The 13,675-nt window shown below is 31.0% G+C and overlaps 2 protein-coding genes across 3 annotated transcripts; both read right to left on the reverse strand.

Moving 5' to 3' along the window:
* Positions 1-3,059: 3,059 nt before the first annotated feature.
* Positions 3,060-4,147, reverse strand: LOC114381928 (E3 ubiquitin ligase BIG BROTHER-related-like). Of its 2 annotated transcripts, XM_028341161.1 has the most exons (2): positions 3,471-4,147; positions 3,266-3,376 (listed from the first exon to the last, which is right to left on the reverse strand). In XM_028341161.1, the coding sequence occupies exons 1-2, from the start codon at positions 3,842-3,844 to the stop codon at positions 3,307-3,309; spliced, it is 444 nt and encodes a 147-aa protein (XP_028196962.1). In that variant the 5' UTR covers positions 3,845-4,147; the 3' UTR covers positions 3,266-3,306. The 2 variants fall into 2 exon arrangements, with proteins under 2 accessions (XP_028196960.1, XP_028196962.1); XM_028341159.1 differs by having other exon boundaries at positions 3,060-4,136.
* A 3,216-nt stretch (positions 4,148-7,363) lies between these two features.
* Positions 7,364-13,195, reverse strand: LOC114382750 (proteasome subunit beta type-3-A-like). Its single transcript, XM_028342345.1, has 6 exons — positions 12,926-13,195; positions 12,725-12,832; positions 10,382-10,471; positions 9,243-9,327; positions 8,508-8,602; positions 7,364-7,679 (listed from the first exon to the last, which is right to left on the reverse strand). The coding sequence occupies exons 1-6, from the start codon at positions 13,111-13,113 to the stop codon at positions 7,631-7,633; spliced, it is 615 nt and encodes a 204-aa protein (XP_028198146.1). The 5' UTR covers positions 13,114-13,195; the 3' UTR covers positions 7,364-7,630.
* Between the last annotated feature and the right edge of the window lie 480 nt (positions 13,196-13,675).

Here is a 13,675-nt window from a genome sequence, read left to right on the forward strand (position 1 = left end):
AACCGATGTTAACGTGTATGCATTAACATCGGTTTTTTGGAAAACCGATGTTAAGAAGGATACTTTATTTACAAATATGTCACTGCGTTTAACTTAACATCGATTTTGTATAAAACCGATGTTAATAAGCCAATGTTAAAACTACTTTTTGTAGTAGTGTATATGTGCAAAATAAGTGGATATTTGTATTTACATGATGGATATTTACACAATTTAAATCATTTGAAAGATTACAAAAAAATTTATTAGTTTTTTATGCCATTTTTTTTAATTATTTCAACTTTATAGAAGATTCTTCAATATAATATTCAAAATAAGGATAATGAAAGTTAGTTTTAATATAATCTAAATTACGATTAGTCTTAAACATTGGATAAGAATATTTTGTAGGAAAAATGTTTTATAGAAGATTATATGTATATATATATATATATATATATATATAACCATTATCATGACCTTTAGAGTTCTTTTTTCTTTATTAAATCATTTTCATCACTTTAGGAGGCGCTTGATCGTTGAAAAGTTTTTACATACCTTATAATTATGATTTATGAGAAACTAGATTACTAGGAATCATGGTTTCTGTAAAATATGTTTAATTAGTTTTAATATATTTTTTGAGAAAAAAGAACCTTTTTGGGTATATATATTTTTATTATAAATATATTTTTCTTTAAAAAAATGCATTCTAATGATTGAATCAATTCCTCAACAATTTTGATATTTATTTTTATTTTTGGTTTGTATTCATAGAATCACATTGTGAAAGTCAATGATTGACTGTTATTGTCAAGATTGAATAGAAAAATAAACACAAATAATTTATATCATGCTTAACAAAGACAATATCAAATATAAAAACTTTAGATAATAAGAAATAATGAAAGTATATAATTATAAAAATTATAACATACCATGAACCTTCAAAGGAGATGAAAGGTAGTGTGCGACTACAGATGAGTAACAAAGTGTAACAATAGTGAAAACCAAAACTTTTGGATAAACAATAGTCCTGGCCCTCTACTCGGTAAACCTGGATTCCCTTTTATTTCCTTGGGAATATTTTTGTGGAAAAGTGGACTAAAATTGATGTCGGGAATCATAGTTTTTTGAGAATCATAATTTCCCAAAATAGGATTCATGGAAAGGTAAAAATATTCCGACTATCAAACGCCCCCTAATAGTGGTTGTGAATTTTTCAATAACTCTAAATCATGGTAAAATTTAGGCTAAATTATTAATTTGATCATTCTACTTATTTGATTGGTTCAAATTTAGTTATTAAAAATGTTAATTTGTTTTCTTAATTTTTAAAATTGATGCAATGTTTTCTTTTTTATTCAATTATGAGAAACCACATTAACTTATATGTGTGCCACAATAAAAAGAATGACATATAATCACCATGTAGGACACCTCTGCTAAAAATTTAAACGATACTAACAAAAAACATAACATCGCATCAATTTTAAAAATTATGAGAAAAAGCTAAACTTTTTAATAATACAGTAAAAATATTAAACTAAATTGATTAAATAAACAGAGATACCAAATTAATAGTTTAGCCTAAAATTTATCTCAAATATAAAATTGGTAAATGGGACCCCAGCTGTCTCACGAATTGCCTGTTTAGCCCACTTTAAATAGGCCAGCCCCATGAAATTGAAGCATTTTAACGGCTACAATTTGTTCTAATGTATTGACAAACCATGGCTCCACGTAATGGTTTATTATATATGATTGATGTTATTTTCAGTTTCCAACTACATATATAAATTGTGGAAATAGGCTTCTAGTATAGCAGCTTGATATATATTCCTTCTTTCCTTGACTCTTTGTCATGATTTGTATATTTTTAAGTATTACTTCTACTGTTGTTAATCATAAGAATTTTTTCAAAATTTGTTTGTGTTTTTCAATATATTTTTTTAATCTTTAGATATATTAATTATTTTTATTTATATTTTATTTAATTATTTTTTCTCTAAATATTAATATTAAATAAGTAAGTGAATAGAAAGATAAGAAAATGATAATTTTAAAATAATAATATTAAAAATTGGTAGATTTAATGTGATTAATGAAATTAATTATTTTTTTAAAAGAATATATATTAAATAAAAAAAATCTAGGAGAAAATATCTTGTATTAATTCTAATACACTATGAGTCCACTGAATGTTCTGTGTGTGGGCTAGGCTATAACTAGGTGTCATAGATACATAGACATAGTCTTTTTAATTTAGCAAGTTACGGCATGACAGCCACAGCCTCCAAAGAAACAGCAACGAACCTTCTCACCTTGACACCTTCATTTACTATAACAGGTTAATAATGTGAAAGAATTTGTATTAACTACTTGGTGCTTAGTGATAAGGGTGCTGCGAGATGAGGTATTGAGATACTGTACCATATTTATCGCATTGAAAACATATATAGTCCAATGCATCAACTTTTGATAATTAGGAAGAATTAATGTTTTTCATAGGAAGAAATACTTGTGGTGCTAATAGTTATTTTTCATAGGAAGAATTAATGTTTTTCATAGGTTAATAATAAATAATTAATTTTATTTTAAATTCTTAATAAAAAAAATTATTGCATTAAATTTTTTATGTATCAAAAAATTTATTCCTAGTCTGTCATCAGTTAAGTGTTGTGTGTTATGTGGTATGAACATAGTTATTTGTATAAATATAATCAGTAAGTTAGATAATCTCATGTTATATATAATTTAACTGATGCTATACATTCAAAATAAAAATTTTGATATATAATGGATTTAATATAACGAAAAAATCTATGAGGGACCTAAAATAAAAATCAGTGATTTATCATGAATCTAAATAATATTTGAACTTTTTTATTATTATTTAAACAAAAATAACTTTCCTAAATTCATTTTAATTTTAAAACATTATTTTCATACATGAATTAATAATCTCTATTTTTCAAAATCGATTCTATTAAATCTAAACAAATGGATCAAAGGCGTTATTAATTTCTTCATATCCATCAGGAAATTCACGAAATGAAACAAGGAATTGATAACGTACGAAGTATAATTGATTTCCAATCACTTTCATACCTTGAAACATCAAATTTCTGTGATTACAATGTTACAAATTAAGCTCCAGTTAAGCTTTTATTTCCTTTAACTATTTCAAATTCAGATTGCACAAATGAAGGAAGCATAAATTTTAAACTATCTAAAAACCAAGTATATATTCTTAACTAACCATCTTGGGAGCTGAAATTTCAGTGTTACATATTGGGCAAACCTTCTTAATTTGAAGCCACTTGCTTATGCAATCTGTGTGATAAGGGTGCTCGCACTGAATTGCCACCAAAGGTTCACCTTCTTCATATTCAACCTGACAAATCACACAACGATCAATTCCACTTTTGTTTTCAGCAGAATGGAAAATGTGAATATGCAAGCATGAACAAATTTCATGTGCTGACAACCCTCTCTTCTCTTGTCCTATAAAATCCCCCAACTCAATCAACTCTTCATAAGTCAATTCATCTACATCGATGTTATCTTCTTCCATATCTTCATCATTGTCATCATCGTTGTTGTAATTGCTTCCTTCACTCTCAAGAAATTGAAGTTCCGATTCGAACTCTTGGCTCAGGAAAAAATCAGCATCCCCATCATAATCATTGTCATCAAAGGAAGACTCGCCCTCAGTTTCACTTTCAAATGATGCAAAAGTTGTGAATGTCCCACTTTGCTCTTGCAAGTTATGTTCTAGAACAAAATTGTTGGAATTAGCTTGCTCGTGTTGATTGTGTAATGGGGTCTTTTGGGGAGGTTGTTTCCCTTCTTCACGTTCCATTGAAGGACAAAAAAAGGGTAATTACTAATTAACCAAAAGAATTGATGGGTTGGGATTTGGGAAAAGAAGAATGTGATAGAGGTATTTGAGGAGATCAATGGATGAAAGCACAAGTTTGGAAATTTCTTTGAAGATGAACAAAACTTGCATGTCAAGTAATAGAAAACCATTTTCATGTATTGTTAATATTCCATATTCTTTGCTATTCCTAGTAATATACTAATAAAATACCCCCATCAACTTTTCTCTTTTTGGATAAGGCAGCTTACGTGCAAAGCAAAAGCTAAACAATTATCCTTAAGTTGCAATATACCTTATTCCAAAATTGAAGGTATCAGCTAGCAATTGCTGCTGCTTGTTTACCTCAACTTGTGAACCTTTCATTGCATTTCGAATTATTACCGTAGTTTGGTTCTATTTTGAGTTTCTATTTATCAATTTCTTCTGACAGAATGTATATCTAAACACAATTTTTAGTATATTAGTTGTCAAATGAAGAACGTGAGTGGTTGTATGATGACAGAGACTAATTTTTTTATAAAAAAAATATTAGGAATAAATTAAATTAATGTTTAAAAAAACTAAAATTAAAATTCACTATATTAACATAAATTAAAATTATATTTAAAACTTCATACCGCAAAAACCTCCATAATGGCGAGGCATTAATGATAATAATATCTACTTGTGGGGCAGAACTTTTCACTTTGCCTTTTCAACCTTTATCTTTTTCTTTTTGTTGAAAATATTTTCAGTCTTTTTAGAGTATGTACCTCTTTTACTAAAATTAAGATACTTTGTATGAATAATTTTTTTTCTATTTTATCTTTAAAAATATGAAAAATAAAATATCATTTTGAAATAATAACTACTGAAAAATTAAGGATTACAAGAATATAATAATTTATGGGTCAGTTTAAATTTATTTGTTAAAAAAACATTTATGTTAATAAAATAAGTAGTTTTCTGTTTTCTTAGTCTATTTGTTTAAATTATTTTTGTTTAAAAAATAATAATTTTCTACTTATTTTGATAAATAAATCCTATTTACTTATTAAAAAATATTTTTTTAAATACTTATTTTAAAATTATTTATTATAAATTTAATCAAACTCACCCATTTTCTCCTTCTAAACCTTTGTAGATTAACAAACATAAAGTGTAAAACTACTCCAGCCTGGCCATACAATTTTACAAACAATAAGAGCTGCATGCACATATCATTTGGGATTTTCTTCGTTAACCCAACACCATCTCTTTTACACCCAACATTTTGAGTGAAAAATCAATTTTGTCCCTCCTTCATTGACGCTTAAATGTGAAATATAGATTGAGAATCCATGTGTCTGCACCATTTATTCATGCGTTTTTTATTTCTCCTCTCAAATTCTCTCATCTTCTCTTCAATCCGTGGTTGTTTTTATCAATCCATAGTTTATCTTCATCAATTTGTGTGTGCTTGTCCTTAGTGTCCACCTTTGTTCCGCTATCATCGTCGTGAGCCGTCGTGAGTTTTGTTGTCCACATTTTTTGTGTGTATTGAACGCATACAGATTGTCAATCTGTATGATTCGTACAGATTGACAATCCGTAAGGATGCAATCCATATGAACCTTACGGATTGTCAATTCATATAGTTCTTATGGATTGTCAATCTGTATAAACCATACGGACTAGCAACCCGTATGAACCATGCAGATTAGCAATCCGTATAAATCATACGAATTGACAATCCGTATGGAGTAAACAGTGACAAAAAAAAACTTATTGGTGACGACGTAGCGCTACTCACGATGGCGGAGGAGAGGAAACTTACGGAGGACGACAAGAAACTATTGGAGGAGAAACTAGGGAGGAGCGACGAACACCAAACACACACCATGAACAATACCAACACTAGCTTCATGGAGGAGAAGGAAGAGACCGACGGACGCGCCAAAAATTCCAAATGAATAGTGTCTTACGGATTTAGAAGATACGAAGAAAAGAGAAAAGGAAGGAACGAAGAAGAAGAAGAAGAAGAAGTAAAAAAAGGTAAAGTTAAATTTTTTTAAAATATATTGGGTGTAGAAAAAATTTATTGGGTGCAAGAAGAATAACCCATACCATTTTATATAGAATCTACCAACAAATACCACATTTACCCAATAACCGATAAGAACAACAGAATTGCAATTTACTGCACAGTAAATTATGCTTAATTGTAAGTGGCCCATAAAAGATCTAAAATATGGCTAACAAGCAAATAACAAAGCAGAAATTCAAGTGACAGGAGACAAAAAAAATGTCTCGAGGGAACTAACCTTCGACTATTGAAAGATATCCTTGATGTAAACTAAAAATCACATTTAAATGCAAATTAAACCAATTTTTAAAATCGACAAAACATTATTAGTATAATTCGATTAGTTCTACTAGTTAAATTTGAGGTTTGACCGTAGCAAAATTAATTTATATTCGAGCAAAAAGCATAACTAATTCCTGATTTAATCAATTCAACCGGTTAGTTTATTTCATTATTTTAAGACATTCAGACAAGTTTTCAAGAAATGCATTTAAATTAAGAGATACATACAAGTGAGTCAATTCGCCCTTGGAGGGTTCTAATAGCAAAATCAACCTCAAAGTTGAGATCCGCCTTTTATTTAACTGAAATAAGCTTAATTAACATCAGAAGTAGAATATAAGCCATCCAAAAAGTATTTGTAATCAAAGGTAACCAAATCTAAACCTAAATCAAATAATAAGTTATTAATAATTTATTCAAGATAAAATACTTAAAATTCCTCTAAATCATACTAAATCACGGCTTACAATAAATCTTGCAGCAACTCATACAGATCTGCCTTCCATTCCATCTACTAATTTTCTCTATATCTTATTCAAATTTATTGGCCCAATTTTAAGAAATGCATGCGAGCAATCCAAGTACTAAGTCCAGAACAAGAGAGACTCGTAGTGTTTCTGAAGATCATATTTTACATCCCAAAAATGATTTAATTAAGCATGTTACTATTACAACCAATTTTACGCCTGCAGATCAATACGTGTTAATTTTTGCCCTTTAGAGTTAGACTAGATGTTTTGCTTAAATTATTTTTTAATCACCTTAATAAGAATATTTTGACTTTCTGGTAAAACTCTAAAATATTTTCAAAAGTTTCAGTCCTTTAATTCCAAAAGTTTCGGTCCTTTAAACCAACTATAAGAATAATTCTCAATTCAGAATTTAGTTATAAAACTTTCCATTCCTCCCCAAGATTGTATTCTAGAAAATCAAAGTCAGATTATTTTTCACATAATCAATATGTATTATCATTTGAACCCATTGATTTATTATACAAAAATAATTTTTTACTAACTTTTTTAGACTATTTTTTAAAATAGTTTGTTAAAAAATATAATTTATTTTTTAATTAGCCTTGAGTTGATTTTTGAGAGAAAAAAAAACATTTATTTCTCGAAACTAATCTATTCAAGGACACATGAAAGGAAGGGGGGAAAAACAGGAGAAATAGATTTGAGGCAATTTTAGTATCATTATCGTGCTTTGCATGCCAGTCTGCACTGAAAAACATTCCAATAGATCACTCACAACATGCCCAACTCAAGAATCTCCTCCTTTCACTGATAATCTAAAATATAGAACAAGTGAACCGTCTATAAATAATTTTCAGGGTACATTTATCTAAAGAGCCACAATAACAAAGGTACCCTTTAACAAAGGATTGTAAATGTCATGCCATTCAACTCCAAACTAAACAGAAAACCCAGGTGGCTTACAAGTTAATCCATCCTTCCCTTCAAAATCCTTTCCTTCACTTCGGTTGGCGTGCTGCAGAAGACAAATCAACATACCAATAAGCCCTTACAGATACTATAATATGAATAGGCATAGAGTCATAGTTAAATGTCCTACTTTCAAGGAAGAAAAATAGTATAAAAGTAAAATAAAAGGAGGATGTAAGACAACATTTTAGGGAACAAATAGAGTATTGCAAGTTTCTCTTTCGAAGTGATTATAAGCAATCCATAAAAAATAACACTATTATAAGTCACAACCGCTGAGTCGCTGACAATGGCCTAATAGTTTAGAGGCCTAGAGGAGGGACTCCCCTACTCAGGATTTGTTTCATCATGCCTTCTTGTGAAAATTAATTTCATAGATGCAAGCTGTAAAAATGGGCCCAGCCCATCAGGTTGAACCGAGCTGTGCTAAAAAATGTGGTCTAAAGAGAACTGGGCCAATATGGCCCAGCCCGATGAGTCAAGCCTGGCTCAAGAATTTTAGTCCCAAAACAACCTGACCTATTTCGGCCAAGTATTATTTTAATTTTTTTCTTTTTCTATTTTTCCTTTTAAATTTATATATATTTAGACAAAATAAAATGAAACAGGCCCGACAGACCAGGCTAGGCCACAAAAAATGCAGCCCATTAGAAATTTGTGGCAGGGCAGTTTGGCCCATTTTTCAGGCTTGGCTCGTTGGGCCAAGCAGCCCATATTGACAGCTCAGCAAAAGTCAGAACTTTTGGTCCGGCCAGTGGCTTGTACATGGACAAGTGCATATACAGTAAATGTGAATACTTAGCTCGGAAATTGACAAGAGCATATAAAAACTAAAGACCAAACTACTAAGAGAATCAGAATTTGTAAAGCTTACACAACATAGACATGTCCTCCCCAGCCACTCAAACAATCACGATCTACAGATGATAGCAGTGCTTGGGAGATGGTCTCAAACAATTCCTCTGGTTCCTGTGTCAAGATCAGAAACCAAGCCAAAAAAAATATAAGCTGCATGCATATCTTTAATGAACATTGTGAAACTATAATTAAAAATCTTCGAAGTTAAATCACAAGTATGAAGGTGGACAACTTCGATGCTGAAACCAAACTGCAAAATCAAGGCACTATTAAAGCTTTAACAGCCTTTTCTCTTTGAATCCCAGATGCTAACACACCATAGGATATCTGTTTCCATCCAAATTCAGTCCCCATTTATTAGACATTGCACTAATGCTGCACTTTTGTAAGTCAATAACTATTAGAATTAACTTCATACATGTCTGCATATGCAATAGCATTTTATTGTATTCATACAAAACTCCCCCCCATCCCAAACAAAAATCATCCTGAATTCACTTGCACAATGATTAGTTAAACTTATTAGGCTTTAACCCATGATGATTAGATTATTTGTCTATACTTTCACAATGAAACTTACTCTACATGTACGGTGCAATATAATATATTAATGTCTATAATAGTACCAAAAATGAATTGCATTCTGGGTCAATTGCAAGAAACTATCCATATTAAAAGTATGATACACACACTACTATGTTGATTCACAAAACCAAATATAAGACAAAACAAGTTAGTCTTTGGGACCAACCATGTCAGGCTTAAACATCGCCTCACAAGCACCATACAGAGACTCAGATGCAGTTCCAGAAACAACAAAATCTTTTGCAAGCTCCCTGCAAACAAGAAAAAGGTAAGATAAAGAATTACATACATCCAGCTCATATGACAATATACAACTTACAGGTTATTTACTATAAGGGAAGAATAATCTTGCATAAAAGGCACCATCAAAGCAACATACAATCTAGAACATTTTCAGATTAGAGGATACAGAAGATGTAGGCATATGAGAAACAGACTAATGGAGGATAAGGAATTCTGCTGAGAAAATTACTAAAACAGATAACAAAGAAAATAAAAAAAATGGAGCAAAGCTGCTACTTTAACAGCTGCTAGTGAAACCTAATACAGAAGGCAATGTTCTTTTCACAAAGCATGAGTCAACACTAAATTTCTGTTCAAACAAAAATGCAGCAACATATATTACACATTAATGAGTATACAAACTTTTAGCCTCTAGTTTTACAAATTCGGTACATCTTCATCACTTCTTTTTTAAACCAAGTTTTTTTGTCAACTACAACTTGCTTTTATCTTTTATTAACTACTCAATTTAATTTTTTTACTTTTGTATCATAGGAGGATAGAAAACCACCAATTTTTAGGCTATTGAAACTTGGAAGAACAAAACATTTATAAAATCTGTTCTCATGTCTAATTTCCAAGTAGCTGGAATTAATAAAGGTCAGTTAAATTGTTCAAATATCAGATGATGGTTTTCTCACAATCAGATCTTCAGCCAAATGTATAAAGGAGAAAACTTAGCTACAGTACCTTATGTCCTTTTTTACTGTTCTCTAATAAGAATTGAAGATTCACTTCAGTATTCTATAAAATCCTTTAATGCAGACTTTTATTAAGCAGAGATTATCAAGATAAAACTCAATTTCTATTTGGAGAACTGTACAAACAGAACCTAAAGTACTGTATCTAAGTTTTATCCATGCATAAAAAGATGTAAACCACTGCTCAGAACCGTATATGGTGCATACATATCACTAAAATAGCTTTATACATTTATACTACACATTGCTAACACTAGCAAGATTTTAAACATACCGACCTCCCTCTACAAGAAAATATGGACTGTAAAATAATTCAACTTACTTTGCCCCAAGACAATCCATTGTGCAGATGAATGGTTTGTCTTCATCCCCTAATCCAGCAATTACAGGCTGACAAAAGTATGGACCAAACCTGAAAAGCAAAAAATGCAAACTTTGTTTTCACTGTTCCAAATTAGAGTTTATTAACAAATTAGTATAACAAGAAAATTTTAAATCTTATGCTTTACTGTGATTTGTTACAACCAGGTCTGCAAACAAGTAAAAGGGAGCCCAAAATAGATACAAAATTCAACATGATTCAACATCAACCTACAATGAGCTACATTGGTCAACATTCAAATTATGAATTGCTATGCTAATGTGAATTGTACATCATCATTTCAAATCAAATCTTAAGATACATACATACAAACATACATATTTACACACACACACACACACACATGGATATGCATACAGACAAACAGACAGGCATGTGTGTGTGTGTGTGTGTGTATTTATGAACTAAATGTATAAGCATACATACACTCAATGAAATGCCTTTAAAAAAAAACATACACTCAATGTAATAGTTTTAATGTTTAAACTAGGAATTGACAAAACAATTTAATCATTTGATCATAAGTCTCAAAACGAAATCACAAGTCTCCTGATCATGATAGCCCTCCACCATTAGAATGGTGAGTTTCGACAAATTCCCAAAAGACTACCATGCAGGAAGACCCTCCACCATCAGAATGCTGGGTATCAACACAAGTCCAAAAGATAACCATAGAGGATAGCCCTCCACCATTAGAATGGTGGGTAACAGTTTACACTTTACAGTTTCCCATCTGCGAGTTCCAAACCATAATGCACCCAAAACATTCTCCCCATATGCCGAGTTAAAAAAGACACTTGGTCAAACCATCTCTAAACTAAATTTTCACATAACACTAATAACCCAGTTTCATTTCAAAACTCTATGCATTCAATTTCAGCTGCCAAAATGATTTAATAAGTTATAAGGCCTCCATATCATATGCAATAATAAAGGTTATCTATTCTAGATTAATATTATCATAACTCAGGACTCAGATACTTTTTTGACAGGTATTAGGCCAAGTTTGTTTGGAAATTTTAGATTAAAAGCTGCCCCCCACCCACTTTCTTTTAGGAAAATTAAGGCCCTTAAAGAGTTTTTCTCCAAATGTGTTTGGCCCAACTATTCCTTTTAAGAAGAAGAAAAGTAAAAAAACTAAGCCAGACACTACCTTAGTATTTAGTATGCTCATGTATTTTAAACGTGCTCAAGTACACAAGTTACAAACTAGATTCCACCACTATACAGTCCTGCTTCTTTTTTAGTTATTTATTTAAGAACAAAATCTAGCTCATTATCAAGCCATGTCAAGTCACAATTCATAAATAAACTGTTTCACAGTGCTAAAAATTTAAACAGGAATGATGAAGGGAAAATGGAAAAACATGTAAAGTAACCAACCCCAGAATGTCATATGCATGTTTTAATCTGTCCTGTCTTTTTAAGGAAAGAAGGAAATCGGGAAGCGGTGCAACAAACTGAGTAAGCAACAAAGGAAAGAGAATATTTAAGTTCCTAGAGACAAGTAATCATTTTTACATACATACAGGTATTTTGCAACAGAAATTCTGGTCTCAGCTAAGTTCAGAAAGGAATATTTATTAGAAAAAGGCTAGCACAATACACTCTTTAACACATTCTTTTAAACAAACTCCTTATTATTGAATAAAATTTATTAAAAACTAATGTACCCCCCAGTTCCAGAAGGCTCCCCACTTTGCAAAGACATGGGAGAGGGTAATTGTACACAGTCTTCTCCTAGCAAATGCAAAGAGACTGTTTGCATATCCAACCCCGTGACCAAGGATCACAAAGGGAAACTTTGCTATTGCACTAGGGCTCACCCTCTGGCTAAATTTATTAAAGATCACAAAATTACGCTGATCTCACTTCATATTTAATGAGCCTAGCGTGATTGTCAATAAATTCCAGTCAATTACATATAGTTAAAAAAGAGTCTTCTTGGAGCTACTCACTACTATGACCATAGGACAGATACATACAAACACAGTCACACCTAACATCTACAAATTCCATTACCTCATCGTTAATTAAAAATACAAAACCTCAAATCCAAGTGCCATTTGGAAAGGCAACCTAGAATCATATATTACAAGTAAATCTACTCCATATATACACAAGGGTGTCAATCAATTCATTAAAACTCACTAAGAACAACAACCCCACAATCAATTTCAATTCATACGACTTCGATAAGCAAAACCCACTTTCAAAATCACCAAAAAATTAAAACTTTCAACAAATATTACATTTTTTTTCCTCAGATCTAAACTGCATTACCTTTTCTCATAAAGCAGAGCAGAGACTAAGCTGGCAAAGGTCTCTGGTTTCATATCCCTCTCTTCACGAAGCTGATACAGTTTGTGCCGGAAAACAAGACGCTGATACCTTAAAAAAAAAAGTAAACAAAGAGAGAACAAAAACAATTTAAAAAATGGTAGAAAAAGAAAAAGAAAAAGAGTAACGGGTAGCGCTACATACAATGTTTGAGCATCGGTGGCGAGGCCAGAGAGAGCGATGAAGAGCTTGTCGTGAATCTTGGAAATGCGTTGGAAATCCGTGGCTATGGTTTGGAGCTGAACGCCGAGTCTTCGGTCGCTGGCAATGGCGAAGCAGTTCTTGCCGACCATAGCCACCACGGCGCTTCCGTTGTACTCGAAGATCGACATCCTTTCAATTTGTTGTTGATGCAATTGCTCTCAGTCTTTTTTCTTCGTTTGGAGTTAAGTCGTCAAATAGTGTTTTGTCCTAGTTGGTATTTCTAGAAAGAGAGCACCCTAGTTTTCTTTGGGGTTAAGCCACCAAATAATAATAATAATATTCTATAATCTATAATCGTGACTTCAAAAAACAAAATACTAAGGCTGTCTCCCTAATTTTTTTGAATAAAAAATAAAAAAGTTAAATAAAATTAACATATAGAAGTAATTAAAAGTTATTATAATTTAAAAGTAAAATTGTCTAATAAAATATCAACATCAAATAAAAGAAATTATCTTTATCATTAATATAGATAATAAATAATATATATATATATATACAAATCCAATAATTTATATTATTTTTTCTCCAATTTTTTGGAAAACATTTTCCTTCACTCCTTTTACTAACACCCACCACAACAGAAGATACCCCAAATTTAATAAAAGAAATTAACATTCACTCCCATGATTACTTATATACATGTTAACTCAGGGATAAGTTTTAAGGTAGACTTTTGAATTAAAGTTA

The sequence above is a fragment of the Glycine soja genome, chromosome 13 (genome assembly GCF_004193775.1).
Source record: "Glycine soja cultivar W05 chromosome 13, ASM419377v2, whole genome shotgun sequence".
In the NCBI taxonomy this organism is placed as follows: domain Eukaryota; kingdom Viridiplantae; phylum Streptophyta; class Magnoliopsida; order Fabales; family Fabaceae; genus Glycine; species Glycine soja.